We start from the raw sequence: 20,079 nt of genomic DNA on the forward strand, positions 1-20,079 counted from the left end.
AACTCGATATATCCCTCGTTCAATATGATACACATTTGTTTTTGGTCATCTTTCCATTAGCGTTACAGTTCTCTCTAATTTTCATTTTCCGCTCTCACCGTGACAACTTCAAAAAGTTTCTAAAAATGACAACGGTAAGCTTTTTTCTTGTAAATAACTTCCGCCAATTCTGCACTAAATATTTTTGCAGTCAAAAGCGTACGTGTCCGGCGGAATCACAAGAGGGAGATACAAAGCTAAAGAAATCACTTCAATAATATGTATTCTTTATGTAAATTTTTTCCCAATTTTCTCGTCTTTCGATTATAATATGCAACATATTTCTACATTATCTTTCCTCACCTGAAGATTACTTGCAGTAAATTTAACTCCGATAAGGTTCTTTTCCAAGAAAAATACTTGACTTCTCGTTGTATCTAGAGAAAAGCATATTTAAATCGTTTCATGCTTTTCATGCTTCGGAAAGAATTTAAGCGAATACCATAAATACTCTTCTTAAAGAAATATCTGAGGAAGATATTCAAAATTTGTTAAATCTGTGTACTCCATGCATCTTTGTGTACAGAAACCCTCAGTGTATCCTACAGGAATTTTATGAATAAATTTTTACTGAACCAGTTGTTTTTAAGTTGGAGGAGAAATCTGAGGCCCCAGCTCTCTGTCTCTTTGAGCTCCAGAATTCTTTGCTGAGTTTGGATGCAGTAAGCGAGACCATAAATAATCGTATAACAGTTCGTACAGACAAGTGACGCACATGATACTGGAATCAGAAATGCCGCAGCTTCGTAAATCCCTCATGGGAAGATAAATAAGCTACCTCAAGGTCTGGTATGTTTATCTTCATGTTAGCATTGATATTTAATCTGTCGTTTAACCTGATCTGACGGATAGGGTTTTTCTTTTCGGTCGTCAGTTAAAAAAGATTTTTTCCTTTATCACGCAAGAGCTTGAAATTTCCTTTCTATCATTATGTATTTGAAGACATGAAACTTTCGACATTGATGATCTAAGCAGTATGCAGGAGGATCCTTTATGTATCCATTGTATGTCGTGGATCATTAACGAGAAATCTATAGCTATGTGTGAGAACTTCAGATCGTAAAATCCGATGGTCTAAGATTCGATCCTGCGTTCGTGACGAGTAAATAAGATCGATATTTTTTTCATTCTTTTGTCTCATGTTTCAAATTATTTCTATTTGTATCTTTAGTCAATAACCGTTTATCTCATTCACTGCATTCGGTCGCTATTAACTTATTCTGTCCTCACCTTAAATCCTGTGAAAATGTGATTTGCCCCACAAGTGTGTAACAAAACGGTGCACTTGGTAACACGAGCAGTATCGAAGAAGCTGAATATGAGCTCATCGAACTCGAAACAGAAAATCGTGTCATTGCTTATTTCGTGATCCATGATTCTATTTTGTAGCGATGTTGTTTCACTATTTCTACGCCAAGTTTGGACAGGGCCTCATATTACATTTTTTAACTATTCTTTTTCATTAATCTGAAGTATAGCACAATGATATAACCATGCTATTTTTTTTTTAGTATACTTATTTTTGCTGATGTGATGGTCGTTAAACCATCGCCTGCTTAGGGTGATCGAAGGGCGCTGGACTGCAATACGAGAGGTCTTGACAGGACAGGGAAAAATGAGACACACACATACTGAACGCATAGTGAAGGAAATTTTCTTATTAAAGATGCAGGCGATTTGTCGGCCTGGAAACTTGACAAATGTTTTAGGAAAAGTTGACCGATAGAGCTTTAATTTGACGGGTGAGTGAAAAGAAATGACCTAAAGCGAAATTTAGCAAAAAGTTATTGTCTAGCGAATACGACCAAAAATACAAGGAAAAATGAAATCTGAAATCTAATAAATTAACTAATTAGTAAGACAGGAGAATTCATGAAGTATCTTTAATAATATCAAAGTCATTCCAAATCTTACAGAAATTTGACAACCTGTCAGAAAGCCATCCATGGTTTTATTGTTCAATGACTGAGAAATGTGTTCTTCCAAGGTCTTTTTGCTTCGTGTGTCACTGGCATTCATTTCAATGTACGTAAAACCCAGCTCTTCACAAACCAGGATACATGTAGCTGTTGTTGTTTTTCCAACTCCAAGGGAACCGGACAGAAGAGCTGCCATAAAGGACGACCCATCTTGGCCTTTGTTGTAAAAGAAAGCTGTGCAAAATAAAAAGGTTTAAAACTGTGATTCCATTACTAACATACTAACTACATGTATAAGTGACTGTCGAGTAAAATAAATTCATAAAAGTTCATAAGTTACAGCTGTTTAAAAAATTATATCTCTGAATGTGGGAATCAGAAACAATCTGGATTCAATGTGAAAGGTATTTAGCCAACAGCTAGACGACATTCGCATTACAACTCAATTTAAGGTCTTATGTAAAATATCTGTTGATTAAGGTTAGGTTCATCCACTGAACCCTTTTACTTCAAACAGCTCACTAGTACTTCTTACTGTCTGCCATAAAATTTTTATGATTTGGATAATTTGGTATTGGATCAACTAATTATCCCCAGATTGATATTTTTCTATATTCTCATTACTTGTCTGATTGATATTGTATTGATATTGTAAGGAGAAATCCTGTCTTGGTCACTCATGTGAGATAAAGGGTTGGATGTAAAGTCAGCACAAGAGCCACAGGTCTAACCTTGCCTATGCTTATGTTAATTTCAGTAGCATCAGGTGACTAGGAGAATTGCTACTCCCCCCCCCCCCCCAGAAAGGTCCCCCTATCTGGTTACAACCCAGACTTTTTCATCTGCTTTCTCCAACAGTTTGCCTGAACCGTTTGCATACTTGCCTGAAGAGAAGTTACATGTACATGTATTTGAGGGAAAAGCATCTTGACAATCAATGTGTACTCACATTTAGAGGCTAGTTTCTTTCTATTCTTTTCCCAGTCTCTCAGCCAGTTCATCAGCTTTCTCATGTTGCTCTTATCACCATGCTGACCAATAATCTGCTTCACTGCCCAAGGCTGATATTTGTCTACCCATAACAGACTTGGTTCTTCTGCACAAAAAAAATTACCTTTACTGTTAAAATCTTGTTTAGATTAAAAAAATAAAGCAACAAAAAACAAAAAAACTGTACTTTCTTGCAACTCAATTTAAGTAACACAAACAAGTCTACAGGTGGAAGTACAGTAAAATGATCCAACAGATGAACCTAAAGGTGGAATTTAAGGTGGTGGTAAAATGTCGTGTGGGTGACTGTACAGAGGAGAACAAGAAGAATAAGTGACAGATAGAAAGACAGTAATTGGAAGAATGAACATACACAAAAGAGCAGACAGACAGACAGACAGACAGACAGACAAACTGAGTGACACCATAAGTTAAGTAGATGGAAGAAGGGAAATAAGGATGAACAAATTATGTTATCAGTTGCACACTAGCCTATGGCTCCTATGACATTTTACTGGTACATGTATATCACACACATGCACATCAGTAACTTTAATGCAAAGTCATGTACAGTACTTGTATGCACACAAGAAAAATTATATTCACTAAGTGTACACAAAAGAGCAGACAGACAGACAGACAGACAGACTGAGTGACACCGTAAATTAAGTAGATGGAAGAAGGGAAATGAGGATTAACAAATTATGTGATGAGTTGCACAAAAAAAAACAACAACAAAAACAACAACAAAAACAACAACAACAAAGAAATAACAGGTTTCTTGCCAAGTAATGTTTAGCTATTCAAGGAAGGAAATACAACCTTAAACCAGTTAAAAAGGTCTTTTAACAAAGAAGCATTTAATGAACTCCACAGTATAAGTTTATGCTCATGGAAAAAAAACTCTTTTAGAAGCCAACAACAAAAAGAAAATTTTTCAGTTCTTGTTAGTTTGCTGTTCAATGAATCATGTTAATTTATGCAAATTTGTGACAAGTTTCCCAGGTGTATTTGCAGTAAGCTGCACCCGGATTTGTTATAAAAATTTAGGGAAAAGGTGCAGTGTATATGTTTATGTTCACAGTTCTTTTTTTCCCTCTTTTGAGCTGTGCATTACAATGTACCTTGGAAAGTTTACTCTCCCAGGATCCTGTCCCACAACAACTTGACTCTTTTTCTTGCTCACTGATTGGGCAACTTTTCCACCATATCTTTGAATCAGATCTGCTGCCTCCTCTCTCTCAATACTTTCCAAGATTCCTGTAATAACAAATGTCAGTCCATTCAAACAGTTTTCCACTTCCTAAAAATTATATTATCAAGTGCATGCATAATTTAAGATATGCAGACAAATAATTAATTCTTCCCTTGAAGGCCTCTTAATACTGTCCAAACTGAAAAGTTATAAATGGTGAAAAATGAAAAAAAACTCTGTAGATACACCATAAACATTTCAGATCATTGTCAGCATCTGCACACCCACCCCTCCCCTAACTCAACAACCATCAACTGCTTACAAGTAAGGGTTAATGTTGACTTAGGGGAGGGGTAGGTAGGCAGTTTCTCAGATACTGACATCGAACCAACATTTGAACATCAACTGAGAGAAAAAGGATAAAATACATTTTTTTGTTCAACCCTTTAACTCCCATGAGTGACCAAGACAGAACTTCTCCTTACAATATCAATACAATATCATGCAGACAAGTGATGAGAATAAATAATCAAGCAGGGGATTATTAGTTGATCCGAGACCAAATTCTCCAAACTAACATTACAAGAATTGTATGACAGACAGTAAGGAGAATTACTATTGACATCTCAGAAGTAAAAGGGTTAATCAAAGCACGCATTTCACAATTTTTTTGTGTAAACTGTATCTGCAGATTTTTTCCAAATAAGCCTTAATTCTAATAATCTTCATTTTCCTTTGTCTTGCATCTCTCATTAAAATTTGAAAGGATGGAAAACAAACCATAAAGAGCTTTGAGAGATAATAATAATTTAACTACCAGAAGAAATTAACATGTAACTTCTCCCAAGAATATCCATACATTATCCAGCCAATAAGTAATGAGAATACTAAAACTCATCAGGCACATGTAGTTGTGTTATTAAATATCTAAGAGGCCAAAGGACTTTTCCCTTTAAGGGGGCCCATGGTGTAGTTTTTGCCAAAACTATTCCTCAATTGGTCACTACCCATTAATTTTGTGACATGGTATGTGTTCACTGTAGTTCATCCTGATATAACTATAGCAGATTGGCAGAGGGTCTACAAGGAATGCTTGATTAAGCCTAAAAATTAACATGTGATGCATGAATTTTACAGAAAGGCAAGGTATGGTGAGGTTTAAAGTTTTCCCTGTTCAATGCATGATGCATGAAGTACTGTTTACAATACACAGGATGCCTGATTTTTTCTTTAAAAAAGTTGTGGACAAAACAAGAGTAGTTAGTTATTCACCTGTTTTCTTTTTTGGCAAATGTTTTCCTGGATTCCCTTTCAACTGGAGTAGAACCAAAGAAATCAAGTGCAGAAGTTGCTTTTTTCTCTTTAGGTAATGACTGAACTGAAGCAAGAATAACAATCCATGTGTGAAACATTTTAGTTCTACAACAATGTTACATTAAATTCACTCTTGATGGCTGTGTAACACTGTCTTTACTATTTTGCTGTTGGTTGTTTGTTTTTTGTTTTCAACCCTTAACAACTGAAACTCAGTATGTATATTCTCCATACTGTTCTCTATACATTTCCTTGGGTACTGACAAGGAGAATTTGTTTTACAATCAGGAGCTTAGTTGGTGATCATTTCCTTTACTCTCATGACCTTAATGTTTGATTCAAGGATGATATTGTAAGGAGAAATTAGATGCTGGTCACTGTTAGGGGTCAAAGGGTTAAATGTATCAGCATAAGAGCAGTGTCCTATGACAGATCTAACATTCTCAATGCCTGATGGAAGAGAGGAAAAAACAAACAAACAGACAACAGGCAAACAAAATTTAGCTGGATATGTTTAGGAGAAGTCAGATGCTTCTCCACAGCAATATCGTATGTTCTAAATGAACACCATGGTTTGGTGCTGAAATGTCAAATATAATGAAAGAGAATGATGAAAGATACCTCTTTTTAACATGCTGGACCTCTTTAGAAGCTACATGTACGTTTTCTGTCTGTTTGGCAGACTTTTTTAATTTCCTGAGCACAACTTCTTCCTCATCTGTAGAAACCACATCACAATGTAAGTCAAGGGCTATGATATTCAAACCTATTCAAGGCAGAGTGGTCTAATGGTAAGTGTGCTGAACCCAGGATGAAGTGGATGGATTTGTTTTCTTTGACAAGCAAATGCATGAGTAAGGTTAAAGGTCAGGTGATGTAAAATCTGACCTCATTTTACCTCAAGCTCACCTCCAATATTTTCCCTATCCAGCCCTCCCACTCCATCAATAATGCGAGTCCCCCAAAGCCTTTTGTAGAACTCAGTCGCATAAAAATAGTAGGCCTTTTCATGCATCATGATAAATATTCATAATTCTTCCATGTTCACATGAAATTCAAGATGATCACATTTTGAATATAAATAAAACAAAAAAAAAAAAGAGAGAATTAAACCAAATTCACAAATTAAAATTTTCATTCTTTCTTACCCATTAAAAAAGCTGTTAATCCTACAAGTTTGGCTCTTCGAAATAACCCAAAATTAGTCAATTAAATAAAATGGTTTGCCAATCACATTTAATTCATTTAATTCTTCATTCACAGGTTATGTTTAAATAAAGAAAAAATTGTTCACAAGGACATGGAAAGATCTTATTATCTTTAATCACAACTCACAAAACAAAAACAAAAAAATAACCAAAAAAAAATTGAAATCATGATTCCCATGAAAATAAAATCTCCCAATCACCCTTCATGTAAAAAGTATAGGGTACCCTCAATAAGTGCACATCGTTTCCTTACCTGAGTCCAAGCTGATTGCTCTTCTATTTTTCTTAGCTTTTGAACTCTCCTCCTTCTTTACTGATGAGGCTTTTCTGAAACAGAGATGAGTGAAAGAGAACCAGGTACTGAATACAACCTGACATCAGTATGCATATTCTCCATACTGTTCTCTATGCATTTTCTAAGGTGCTGACAAAGAGAATTTGTTTAATAATCAAGAGCTTCGAAAGTTGGTGGTCATTTCCTTGACTCTTGATTTAGGGCTGATATTAGGACCAAAGAGTTTAACTGAAACTGTATAAAATGGAACCAAATTCAAGAAACAAATCACATACCTTATTTTTGGAGGAAAAGGCTCTCTATCAGAATCTAACAGAGATGTAAGATTACTTCAGATATAAGGTCAGGTTATAATTGTGATGTTTTACAATATAATTATGTGAATCTTTTAACACAATGTTTTGATAATGATGCAAATTGCATTGGGAATTGACAAGGACACTGCATAGCATAACTACCAACTGGTGTAACAGTTTCTGTAGAGCCTCAAAATCTGTTCATGTTCACCCTAAAACATTACCTGAGTCAATAATATTTTTTCCTTTCTTCTTCCTCTTCTGATTTTCTTTTGGTTTTTTGTTTCCAGGCATTTTCATCATCTTCACTGCTTGATAAACCCTGCCCAGTAAATTAACAATTACATATTTTCATTCACACAAATGTCAGATCAGCATGGTTCAGTGACAACAAAGAACAAACAGAATTGGATAAGATCAAGGGGGGTGTTGTTCCTCGGAGCACAACTTTCTAACAAGACATTTTCTTTCAGCTCTGAAAATCAAGAGAAGACACCAGGTGTAGAAACTAATCCCCCTCTGCACAGCTATCCATATAATTTTAACTTTCACATAGATCATGCAAATGAAAAAGGTGTAAGCTCCAGTTAAAAGGTAATTGCAAGTACGTTCTTATGCCAGCTGTATTCCAAAATCGTCAGGTTAATTGCTCTTTCATCAAGTGACCCATGTTTGCTATGTTATTAGTATTGTCTATGTTATACATAATATTATTTCTTGTTATTTGTATTTCCTGTTATTTCCAATCTTGTAATTAGTCATTCCGTTCTTGATGTATTATGTTTGTAATACTTTACTTTGAAACCACTGGCAATGGCATGTAAATAGAAGAGTTCAGTCAAATTGTCAGGAAATTAAACTCCTCTAAAACTTATTGTTGGTGTGTTGGTTATACCAGGCTTATGGAAAAAATAGTCTGGGTAAGGTGAAGTATCAAGGTTTCTTTATCAATTACCTTTCAAGTTAATCAACAATTTCATTTTCCCTTCAGTCTGGATAAATGAAAATTAACCAGTACTTGTCAAAATCGTGAAATAAGCATTAGTATTACTGCTCTGCAGACTTAGTAAGCTGCAGTTTGAATAAATTAGTAGGGAATGCTAATATCCAAGATATTTTGAACTTGAGTGAAATTTAGGTGGCAGTGTATCACAACACACTGTTTAACCCTTAAACTCTGAGACATAATTAACATGTAACTTCTCCCTTGAATATCCATACAATATCCAACAAAAGAGTAATGAAAAAGTTGTGATCTTGATCTAACAAAAAATTCCTATGACAAATGTGACCGTGAAAGGCAAAACAGACACTAACAGTTATCTGTTCAAATGGGTAAACCGTTCGTTATCCATTCAAATGACTCAAAAAATCCGTTCAAAGTGTTTGACAAACCATTTGAACGGTTTGCATATAATGTCTAAAAAACATTAGCATCTGTTTGAAATATTGTGACATCTGTTTGAATGTTCAAATAATTTATTCACCCATTTGAATGGTCAGGCAAACCATTTGAATGTTTCAAGGACCATTTGTTAACTGTTCGTCATCCGTGCAGTTTGCCATTCAAACGGTTTTCTGTTAGAGTCCATTCTGCCTTTCAGGATCACAACTGTACAAGGAAATGTGCTACAACTAGAGGGGAGAATTAGCAAACAGATCTTGGGAATTTAAGGACGAAAACAAAATTGCTTCATTTTACAACCCTGTTTAAGATAAAAAAGAAAAAGGCAAAACATTGTAACTTATCAGCCTCACTCAGCTACCCTGACATACTCAGACAAACTATTGAAAATTACACCTACAAAGTTAGTTAACACACAGTACCACCCCATTTCTCACATTCCAGTCCAGAAAGATACCTTGGGTTAGATATATGTAGTGGAATGAAACTCTTGGTTAAAACATGTTGTAAAATTATCTACCATGTGCTGAATTAAAGATTCAAGACAAAGGAAATTTACCATGTATGGCAATAAATACCAATTTTGGCGAAATAAGGTATTCTCCCGCCCCCCTCCCCGAGAAGATAGATGGGAATGTGAATTGCACCCGAATATATAGACACACATGTACATGATGATCGATTCAGTCAGACAGGGGCTGTGATATGGGCAGATCTTTTCTCCGTCACCTCTGAAGTCGAATTCCCTGATAACACAAATAGCTTTCTCTCTCAAATGCTACAACATTATCCATTACTTACCTTGCTTTTCGTTCGGCTCTTTCCTACATCTTGTTTCGATGATGACTTCGCAATAGAATCTTTGCCGCGCTTATTTTCTACTTTCTTTTTTCTACACTCTCCGACATTTCGAGCCATCTTTGAAAATCTCTTGTACTTAAGTCAGCGGCCAACCTACCTAGCTAGCTTCCAGACTCCTGCTATTTCTCTTCCGAGAAAGACAATAGGTCCTAAGATAAAAATAATCTAATTCTAATTCACGGAACCAAATGAAAGGAGCTGTCAGACGAGAGAGATTGAACCACGTGCAGTTGCCCCGCTAGATTGCTTTGAAAACGGCAAATAGATCCACGGAGAACACTTCTCAGGGGTACGTACTCTGTTGTGGATGTCGATATTTCCATAAATGACTGCGCTCTAGATTCGCGCCGGCTCGTTCTGCGATTTGGTTCTTTCGTTGTGTTGTCGTCTCCTCGAGGTATATCGCTTGTTTATTGAAAAATATTCAAATTCGCAGCATGAAATTTGAATGATCTGTAGACTGAACTGACCGATTCATCCTTAAGGGGGGCATTGGGATTTTCTATATTTTTTTAAGATCGGTTTTTGTGCTAAAGAATCTAGGTTTTCGGATTGGGTGGTCATTGCTGTTTGCGGATTTTCCGTTCTTTAGCATTTGGTTTTCAGTTTTCGTCAAAAATACCTGTCTAATGGGCTACGGATTTGGTTTCCGATGAAGTTTTCGGATTGTCCCATTTGGATTCCGTTTTCTCTTCGATCCAAGCGGCCATTATGCTCCCCCAGTGATCTTGAACAGCCGCGAAACCTCTGTATGCTCCACTTGTCAACACCGTATCGGATCGATTAGGGTTTTGAGAACTGGGATGTGCACATTTATCGGTTTTGACTGTTTTGCATGCGGTTTTCGGTTCAGGTCGAGGTTTTTTTTTTTGCGGTTTTGCAGTTGTGGATGATTTTTTCGACAGCTTTGAGGTTTCTAATGGACCCTCTCATCCTTCCGTACAGTGGAGTTCCACACGGATTCTTGCTTTGCAAATTTATAATCTCTCTTTCTAAAATTACAGATCTTCCTTTTCGTTCTGTTCCGTGTCTTAAATTAGAGTTGGCCATGTTTAGTCATTTCTTTTGAAATTGTATGAGGAATTCTTTTAATTTGTTATTTTTAATTTTTCTTTTATCTTTCTTGAAATAAGTGCTGTTGTCTTTCTCACTTCACACTTGAATTTGGAACTGAAAGTGAGGGGAATGTGGGCTGAAAGTTGGGGTGCCTGTGTCAGACAGCTTGATCCTGCCTTTGTCTGTATTATCATGTATTAATTTTTAAATTTTCCATTCAAGCATGAATTTTTAGTGTTCTGTAACACCTGTTTTTTCTTCTTGAATCCTAAAAATGTAACAAATTTATTTTAATCCAAAGATGTCTTTGTAAATTTTTTTTTGAGACATGTTGAAGGTTTTTCAATCTCGAAAATTATCAATTTAGGTGCCTCACAGTTATCTAGGAGAGTCTGTTTGATCTCTGCTGTCTTCCTCCAGCTGTAACTGAAATACTGAAGTAACTTTCATCAAATAATGATGACAAAATTGTTTACATGTTGCAATGATTTGGTTTAGTGCCCTCCTTTCAATAAGCACCCCCTCTGGAATAAGTGTCCCTCTCTGCCCTGTTTTACGTCAGAAAGTTTGAAAGGTGATGATGTTTTGCTAAACTTCATCTGTAATTTCATGCTTGTACAATTGATAATAATTATTACATGTATTATTATTTTTAAGCTTGTCATCATTTTTATACTGGCCTTTGTCAAGCAAAGGGTCAAATCTGGACTTCAAAACTGCATTGGATTTCCTGGTTTGCTGATGTGAGAACAGAATTGATTAATAGAGCAAAAAGATCAAGGCTTATACTGAAGGTCAGCAACATATAGTCTGATCATTGTGTACTTTTAAGTAGTTGTACTAAGTCTAAGTGACACCCAGCTACATGTACTTTTTTCCAAAAAAGTTGCTATTTGTAATACAAGGCAAGGGGATGTGCTGTTAGTTTGGGTGGCATTTTCACGACTCACTTAGCTATAATGGGGTTACATTTTCAATAGAGTTACTAGAGTGGGAACTAATACATTTTCATGATTTGGAAAATTTTCCTACGTCAAAGTAAGGATTTACAAACAGGAAGGTTCAGACTAGATTGAAATGTACCAGAATGTTAATGTACTGAAGGTGAAAAGTAAAGTGTTCTAAATTCACATAAACAAATGTGTTGCTTCATTTTAGGATCATGAGTATTTGTTGCATTCTCCAGAGTTTGCAGCAGTACTCCTTTGGATGTTAAGGCCCTGGGGCCGTCCTCATCCAGCAGTATACCTTATCAGTGCATGTGTTGTTCCACCATGTGCCTGTGTTGTGTGTGCTGTTCTGTAGCATGGGATTCTTGTCCTTGAGGATAGCAGTTCTTGGTGTTCCCCCCCCCCCCCCCCCCTCAACCCTAAATGCAGGATTTCTTTTGCAGGATCTATTTCAGCAAGCTGCCAGTTTAGCGTCAGATAGGCCAGTTGGTGTTCTAGCACTTTGGGGTGTGACTGTAGTTGCAGCTCCTGGGCCCCTTGGGCACCTAGCCTCCATTTGTGATGAGGGTGTGAACTTGATATTAAGTTATTTATTTGGAATATTTAGACAGGCTGGCCCAGTTTGGCTTTTAACAGCAGGTTTAAATGTGGGCCCCTATAAATGATAACAAGGCCAGATGACCACACTGGGAGCCACATTCGTTACTCTTTGTTGAAGTCTGTCAGTTGTTTTACTCTTTAACTCTCAAGATCTGATTATTAATTAATTCTCCCCTCTAGCTGCTGCACAATTGCATATTCATCAGTTATGAGAACTTTTCTGTTAGATCAAGAAAACAACTTCTACCTGAGAAGTCTGGGTATTCTCATCACCTGTTTGCAGGATAATGTAAGGATATTATAGGGAGAAGTTACCTGTTAATCATTTCTGGGAGTTAAAGGGTTAATGTCCCCTGCATATAACCAGTACAGAGGAGATGTAGGAGAGTATGGGGCCTATGGTTTATCATCTTAAGCCAAGAAGACTAGAACGTCTAACCATTTGCAGATGTAGTATCAAAGGCAGCACATTCTTCTAAGTTATTTAAAGACCCTGAGTGTTGTTGTGGTCTGAGGCTTGAACCCTCAACTACCAACACAGCCTTAACACCTTCACTATATAAAAAGAAATGACAAGGACACATCCAAACTGATCGCTAGATACTTTAATCTCCCTAATCATTCTGGGCGGCATATGGTACTTTGTGGCCTTTCCCTACATCTAGGTAGTTTGAAGGGTCGCAAAAAACTTTAGAACAAAAGTTATCTTTCAAATAGGCACTCTTAAGCCACATGATATCAACAAATGCTTTTCATTTAACTAATTTATTCTTGTTTTCTCATCACCATATTCCCACCAATAGCATAGCTCCATTTTCTGCCTAGAAATACACACACAACCCACAGTTCCTCCAACTGCTCTGATGAAGGGCTATTGCACGCAAAAAGTCAGCTTTTAAACTCTATAAAGTGGCCAATTTCCATTATCAACTCAGTCAATAATACTAAATTACCCTGTTATACTCTCCCACTGACGCAGCACCACAGTTTCTTTAGAAACTTACCCCCTTTACCTGCACAGCAGTCCAGCACTCAACATGAGCTGACAGAAAAAATAATTCCTCTGTTTTAATTAGTTTTTCAGAACATTGTCACTGTTCTTGTCTACGGCATCCTGTTCTACCCATTTTTTGCCTATCTGACAACTGACAACAGACTGGTTGGGTCCTTGCTGGGTTTTCTTTATGTTACTCTTTACGGTGGCTAATTTACGTTTTCAACCCAGTTGTTAACACTAAATTACCTTCTATACTCTCCCACCGACGCAGCACCACAGTTTCTTTAGAAACTTACCCCTTCATTCTTTTCTTTATGTTACAATCAGGTGAGCTAGCTATTAATTTGTTTATGAATACCAATTTAATCAGACTGTGAGTTTGTTTTTTAATTAGCAAATACAGTTCTCAGAACTCTATAATTGCGACTACTTAATTCAAATATTACTCTAATGTGGAGTACTATTATTTGCTTTGAAATAAGTGATGTTTGTGTTAACTTTGGACCATGTTTTGTACACATGTACTGGTAAATAGGGAACACAGCATGGCTTACATGTGAAACAATAGACTAATTTAGTTCTCTCTGCTTAATTAACCCTATCAGCCCCAAGAGTAGTCAGCATGTAAGTTCTCCCTCCCCCCCCCCCAGTAATATTGCTGAATCATTCATTAAGAACATGAGAATAACAAAAAGATTGCCAACTCAAGACGCTCTGATTACAATATGAATTCTCCTCATCAGCACCAATGGAAATTTATCGTGAAGAGTCTAGAGAATATGGATATTGATCTTAACCCTTTAACTCCCATAAGTGACCAAGAGAGAATTTCTCGTAATAGTGTAGTTTGATCGTCCGGGTGAGTGTAGTCCTGAGAAGGACTGTTGTCGGTAGTGGTGACTGACGTTTCGACAACCTGAGCGGAAGTCATCTTCAGAGTCAAGTGAATAGTTGTTGTCAGTCGAATGTTCTTAGTCCGGTTTGTGTAAACTGATTGATCAGTTTTGTCGCGATGTTATTGGCTGTAAGACTCAAGTGGCTTAGGTCGGTCGTGATTGGTCAGTCTCGATCTGTTAGTAAAGTTAGGTCGTTCTGTTCGGTTCGTTTGTAATGTTAATGTCATGGATGAGTCGTTTCTATGGTGCCGATAGTGGTTGACACCTGTTGAGGGGAGTCTGTTCCAAGGTAGTAAACCAGCTTTCCAGAGTCAGTCGTTGAAAGTAGTTGGAGTTGTGGGTTAGGCATTGCGCAGAGTCCTAGTCAATAGTGTGGTTCGTAAGTCGCTGTTGTTCAGCAATGTGACTGTTGACATCGCCTTTCCTCGTCGCTCGTTTGTGTTCAGTCAGTCTGGTTGTGAGGTTTCTGCTAGTCTCACCGATGTAGGAGGCGTGCCAGTCGGAGCAGTTGATCTTATAAACTGGTCCCTGTCTCTTCCTCGGTTCGTCTTGGACTTCGACGTTAGTCAGTAACTGACGTAGTGTGGTAATGGGTTTGTGAGTGACGCGGATATTGAATGGTTGTAGGATGCGCGAGATGTTCTCAGATATGCCCTTTATCCGCGGTATAGTTGCTGTAGTCGTAGGAGTTGTGTTGTCGTTAGCTTCAGTAGTAGTAGTTAAGGTCGGTGAGTGTTTCGTCGGACGGAGTATTCGTTATAGTTCTTGGAAAAAACACGGTCAAGGTACTTGTTCTCGTCAGATAATATCAAAATATCTGCGGTACGTAGTTTAGCAGATATTTGTTTTCTGCACCTTCTGTATTTGGTATTCTTAGTGTGTTATACAATTAGGTGTTTCAGTTACGCAATACGCGTTAATTGCGTGTCGTATATATAGCTGTTGTCAGTTCGTGATCTTCCTTCGGGTCTGCTGACGCTACACGCTACTCCACTGTTCTTTAGCATGAGCGACTCTGAGGAAGCAAGGGCACGTTCTAGTTGGAACGATGGAGTTTTAGATCCTTCTGTTGGTGCTGCTATACAGTCTGCCGTTTCTGAATCGATGGATTCTTTAACCGATAACCTCACTAAGGTTATTGAATCTCGGCTTAGCGATTTCGCGAAGCGATTTTCCGAGGAGAACAGCTCTTCCGTTGAACAAGCAGTCAATAGAGCTCGGCGCGAACAATATACCTGCAAAATGGAAGGAAACCAGCAGCAGTTGGATCATTCCCTCCAGGTGATGGATAAACTAGACGAAGCATCCGACGCTCTCAAGCAGAAATTGTACGAGAAAGTTAAAGTTGCCAGGAGTCAGGTACTGAATCAGTTTCCAAGCGTGTTAAAGCCACGAAGCTAGCTGACAAGAGCGAATTTGGATGGGCGACCGTTAACGAATATTTGTTCGACGAACACGCCTCTGACTCCGACGACCAGAAGAGAATTTACCGGGCCGAGAGAAGAGCCGGGAGAAAAATCAATAAAGAGAAGCGTCGTCGTGTCCGTTCTGACGAGAAAGGAAGCGGTTCCTCTTCTGTACTCCGCGAGGCTTCTTCGTCGAGATTCTCGTCTAAGGATTTGGCTTCTCGTTCGGAAGCTAGACCAGCTCGTCGTTTGGGGCCTTGTTTTAAGATAAGTAACCTACTCTTTCTCGTTACACTGGCTTTGTTTTTACCTCGTCGATTATGGCGTTACACTCAGGCCATAATCAAATATTCTCCATCAATTGCTGTTTTGCTGTATGTCGTTCTATAGACTAGGTTAGTGCAGAATATCGAAATATCTGCGGTACGTAGTTTAGCAGATATTTGATTTCTGCACGTTCTGTATTTGGCAGTCTATTGTGTTAGAAAATTAGGGGTTTCAGTTACGCAATACGTGTTAATTGCGTGTCGTATATATAGCTGTTGTCAGTTAGTGATCTTCCTTCGGGACTGCTAACGCCACACGCTACTTCTTTTATTTTTATGCTGTGTATTTTATTTTCATGCTATTGTGTTCCCCTTTTTTCAGTGTGGAGGTTTTGGTCATTTGAGCTTGACATGCACCAAACCTGCGGACACTTCAAAGAGTAGCGCTCGCCGTGATTGACTAGAGGGCGGTTTGTTGACCACTGATAATGCTGATGCCCAGCAAGTTGAGTGCGATTTTTTAGATTTATTGTCTTCCTGTAGCGACGAATTTAGTGTTAAAGGCGGTAGCAATGACGTCAAACGTCGCTTGAAGTCCTCGCTTAACTTCTGGGTTGAAGCATTAGATGCTTCAGATTTCGTGCTTGACATGATTAGGCGTGGTTACAGGTTACCTTTTTGCTCACTATCCCTCACAGTGCTTTCTAAGGAACAACAGATCTGCGCTTCAGCATCCAGAATTTGTGGCCGAAGCAATTACCGAGCTTCTTGGTAATGGTTTTATTATTGAGTATGTCGTTCCTCCATTCTGCGTGAATCCTTTAACAGTCGCGGAAGGAAAGAAATTGCGTCTTGTTATTGATCTTAGGAACGTCAACAATTGTGAAGTTAAACCCAGATTCTAATATGAAGACTTGCGCTCGCTGTTCCAAGTTCTGGATGAAGGACACTGGTTTTTCACATGGGACCTTAAGTCCGGCTACCATCATGTTGATATTTGTCTTGATCCCCAAAGTTCTTCCTTTCGGCCTTAGTAGTGCCTGCTTTTGTTTCGCTAAGTTGATGCGCCCGTTAGTTAGACGCTGGCGTTCTATGGGGCACACCAGTTTCATTTATCTAGACGACGGCTTCGGCAGTCAACCTGATAAGTGTTCCGCCACGGCAGCAAGCTTAATTCAACGCAGAGAGCTTTCTTCATCTGGTCTTCTTTGTAACGAGGAAAAGTCGCACTGGACCCCAATGCAAGTTGGCGAGTGGCTCGGTTTCGTGATATAAGGCCACCATTAGCGACCCATACCGTTGTGTTTTCCGACGCAAGTGATGTAGCTTTCGGAGGTTTTTCAGTTTCTCTAGACGGCACCGTTGTCAGCGGCATGTGGGAACCCGAGGATATCGGCCAAAGTTCTACGTTCCGCGAACTGAAAGCTATTTATTTCTTGTTGCTTTCCTACGTTGCTCAATTGAAACACAAGAGAGTTAAAATCTTTACTGACAATTAGGGCGCCGCCAGAATTGTTGCTATCGGAAGCTCCAAAATTAATCTCCAGGCTCTGGCCATGGACATTTTTAATCTCTGTCTTATTAATAGCATCATTCTGGAAGCGTAATGGATCCCAAGGTCGCTTGATGAAAGCCAGGGCAGATCTTCTCAGCAGATTTGTTGACAAAGATGACTGGTCCGTCAACCCTTCTGTATTTCGATTGATTGACGCCAAATGGGACCCTCACACAATCGATCGGTTTGCGTCGCATTACAACGCCCAGGTTCCTAGGTTCATATCTAAATTTGCCTTCCCCAGCTGCAGCGGCGTGGACGCCTTGGCCCAGGATTGGCTAGACGAGAAAAATTGGGTCTGCTTTCCTGTGAGTGCCATCGTTCCTTCTGTTAAAGCTCTCTCGTCGTGCTCTGGTTACGGCACTTTGATCGTTCCACAGTGGCCTTCGGCCTATTTTTGGCCCTTTTTGCATGACAGCTCTTCTCCGTTCAAGTCTTTTGTTAAGGTAGTGTTTGAGCTTCTTTGTATAGAAGACCTCTTGTTGGAAGGTCCCGGCCAGAGGCAAATTTACAAGGCGCGTCCCTCGGTTTTCAGTGATTGCCCGAGATTCAGAATGTTCGCCTTACGGGTATTTTTTAGGTGAGCTTTTGTCATCCTTGTTTACCATACATGTCTCTTTTCTTTCAGCTCTGCTCCTCACCTTGTCGTTGCTGATCTTTTAGTCTAACCTCGTTGTGTTTTGTCTGATTTGGCAGTGTCATTTTGGTCAGTAGTTTGACCTCCGTTTGTTTTGAACCTTTTGCCTGATTTGGCATCGTAGTTTTGACCGTACGTGTTCTGGGCTAAATTGTTTTTACGTCGCGTTTGCTATTTTATTGTGTTTTGCCTGATTTGGCAGTATCTCTTGGGCCGTTTTGATGGTTTTTGTGGCATCCCATTTTCTGTTTGTATTATGTATCTCTTTTTTATGTTATTCTACCTTTTGTTTTTTGCTTATTTTTATTTTATTTTATTTTATTTCTTGTAGACGTTCTGCAATCGGGGATTTGGCGTGACGCAAATTCTCTGGTCGATCTATCTTTGCGTAGGCTTGTTCCAACCTTCTCCATTTACAGTTGGAGTCCAGGGCTCCTTCCAACGAGCAGAAATACAGATCTGGCTGGCTGAAGTGGCGTAAATGGGCAGCTCCTAAGATTGGCGGGAGGGCCATACATCCCTCCTAGCAAGGTCTCATAAGGTTACTCGCCCGGTTTCTATTACGGAGAGGTTACTCAAGCTTCTTCCTTCATCTACTGAGTCATCCTCCCCCCTCGTTAGACGAATTTTTTAATCTAAGTCTGAGGAGTATTTTCATGCTACTAAAGGCGTTTGGTACACAACGCTTAGAGAGGAATTTAGGAAATACGTTAAGCCATTTGTAGATGACATCACTAGTTATGGCACGCATAGTATCAAGTCTGGCGCCGCTTGAAATCCTGCGTGTAGGAGTATTTCTGCTGATCTGCTGGACACGCGCGCCGGCTGGAAATGTGCCATTTCAAAGAACAGGCACATTAAGCACACTGTTAATGATCGCTTAAAAGTTGCTCGATCTATTGCTCTTTAGTATCGGATTTCGTTTGCTTACGATAAATTATTTAATTAGTAGTCTCGGCGGGGGACTAAGTCGTGCCTGGCCCTCCTCAGATTTCCTATCCGTTTTTCCCACAGGGTTTGCCCCCCCCCCCCCCCCCCTGGCACGGCTTTCTCTAGTTTACATTTTCAGTCTCTCTTTTTGTAGATGTTATTATCTGCTTTAATAAAGTGGCGTTATGGCGTTACACTCAGGCCATAATCCAATATTCTCCATGAATTTCTGTTGTGCTGTATGTCGTTCTATAGACTAGGTTAGTGCAGAAGCTGTCTGTCGTGTTGCATACCAGTTGCGCTCGTCGCGTGAGAGTCCTGATAGTTGTGGCTTTCTGTGATGTCGGGTTGTAGAATGACTCGTCCAGTACTCTGTAGGTATGTGTCGGTTTCCTGTAAACTGCTCTCCGTAGTGAGTTGTCGTCAGGGCTTACCTCGGGTTGTCGAAACGTCAGTCACCACTACCGACAACAGTCCTTCTTAGGACTACACTCACCTGAACGATCAAGCTACACTATTACATGTTACCCCCGGGTTAACACCATTTACTGTACAGAATTTCTCCACACTCAACGAAATGTTTTCCAAAAGAACCCTAATGAGTTAGTGCTGTAATTACGGCAAGATCCTCAGTGAACTGAACAAATTTTGAGCGAGTAAATGGTAGTTGAAACAGACTGAGGTAATACAAAATAAAGAGAGGCTTCACCGAAATATTTTTATTTGTGTATTGAAAAAAGTGATTTAAAAGGCTTCTATAAAAAAAACTTTGAAACATTTGTTTCACAAGTATCTGTCACAGTCTGACACCTGTGAATTAGAGGGCGCGTAAGAAAAAAGGACAACAACAACAACGGCGCTGGTTTGGCAAATAAACTTACGTGAAAGTAATTGTAATTAAATTTAAAAGTATATTTTGAAGTTATGGGAGTTTGCTCGTTTGTTTAGTGCAATCACGCGAGTAACTCTGGTCTTTCATCAAAAGGGGAATTTTAATGCAGCTTATTGCTGAATTCCTTCGTATTCTGTTGTGAAATTACGGAAGCGACTGTCCGATTTGAACGCACTTGCAACGACTTACCGAAAGCGTATTTAAAGTATAGAAGACTTCTCTCATTGGTTTTTAATGAACAACTTGTTTGAGAGATTCAGATATATGATAAATGAAATTTCCACTAATAATTTCAATTGTAAAGAAATACCTCACCTTTTAACTTTCTGAGCTTCTTCTACTGAAGGTTTAGGTTAGTCACAAATGGTTTTT

At 38.8% G+C, this 20,079-nt stretch overlaps 2 protein-coding genes and 2 pseudogenes across 8 annotated transcripts in view; 2 read left to right on the forward strand and 2 right to left on the reverse strand.

The window, feature by feature from the left end:
- Window positions 1–1,735: 1,735 nt before the first annotated feature.
- LOC149051427 (replication factor C subunit 1-like) lies at window positions 1,736–9,594 on the reverse strand. 2 transcript variants are annotated; one of them, XM_089186055.1, is made up of 7 exons: window positions 7,481–9,594; window positions 7,236–7,269; window positions 6,919–6,992; window positions 6,079–6,175; window positions 5,416–5,521; window positions 4,073–4,208; window positions 3,039–3,054 (listed from the first exon to the last, which is right to left on the reverse strand). In XM_089186055.1, the coding sequence occupies exons 1-5, from the start codon at window positions 7,557–7,559 to the stop codon at window positions 5,506–5,508; spliced, it is 300 nt and encodes a 99-aa protein (XP_089042181.1). In that variant the 5' UTR covers window positions 7,560–9,594; the 3' UTR covers window positions 3,039–3,054; window positions 4,073–4,208; window positions 5,416–5,505. The 2 variants fall into 2 exon arrangements, with proteins under 2 accessions (XP_089042177.1, XP_089042181.1); XM_089186051.1 differs by lacking the exons at window positions 6,919–6,992; window positions 7,236–7,269; window positions 7,481–9,594 and adding an exon at window positions 1,736–2,192 and having other exon boundaries at window positions 2,908–3,054; window positions 6,079–6,909.
- Window positions 9,595–14,207: 4,613 nt separating this feature from the next.
- LOC149051428 (uncharacterized) lies at window positions 14,208–14,762 on the reverse strand (annotated as a pseudogene).
- LOC149051429 (uncharacterized) lies at window positions 14,760–15,773 on the forward strand (annotated as a pseudogene).
- A 1,546-nt stretch (window positions 15,774–17,319) lies between these two features.
- LOC149051430 (uncharacterized) overlaps window positions 17,320–20,079 on the forward strand; it is a 13,004-nt gene continuing 10,244 nt past the window's right edge. The window contains exons 1-3 of one of the 6 annotated variants that reach the window (XR_016180599.1): window positions 17,320–17,828; window positions 18,217–18,426; window positions 19,071–19,193. Coding sequence is in view for 4 of the 6 variants with exons in the window: in XM_089185500.1 (XP_089041626.1) it covers window positions 17,320–17,828; window positions 17,945–17,996 (561 nt within the window). In the remaining 2 variants the exon portion in view is untranslated. Of the gene's footprint in view, window positions 17,829–17,944; window positions 19,042–19,070; window positions 19,194–20,079 lie in introns of those variants that run through there. The other 5 variants (XM_089185500.1, XR_016180598.1, XM_089185493.1 and 2 more) reach the window with 5 other exon arrangements.

The sequence above is a fragment of the Pocillopora damicornis genome, chromosome 1, assembly GCF_964200805.1.
Source record: "Pocillopora damicornis chromosome 1, jaPocDami1.2, whole genome shotgun sequence".
Lineage (NCBI taxonomy): Eukaryota > Metazoa > Cnidaria > Anthozoa > Scleractinia > Pocilloporidae > Pocillopora > Pocillopora damicornis.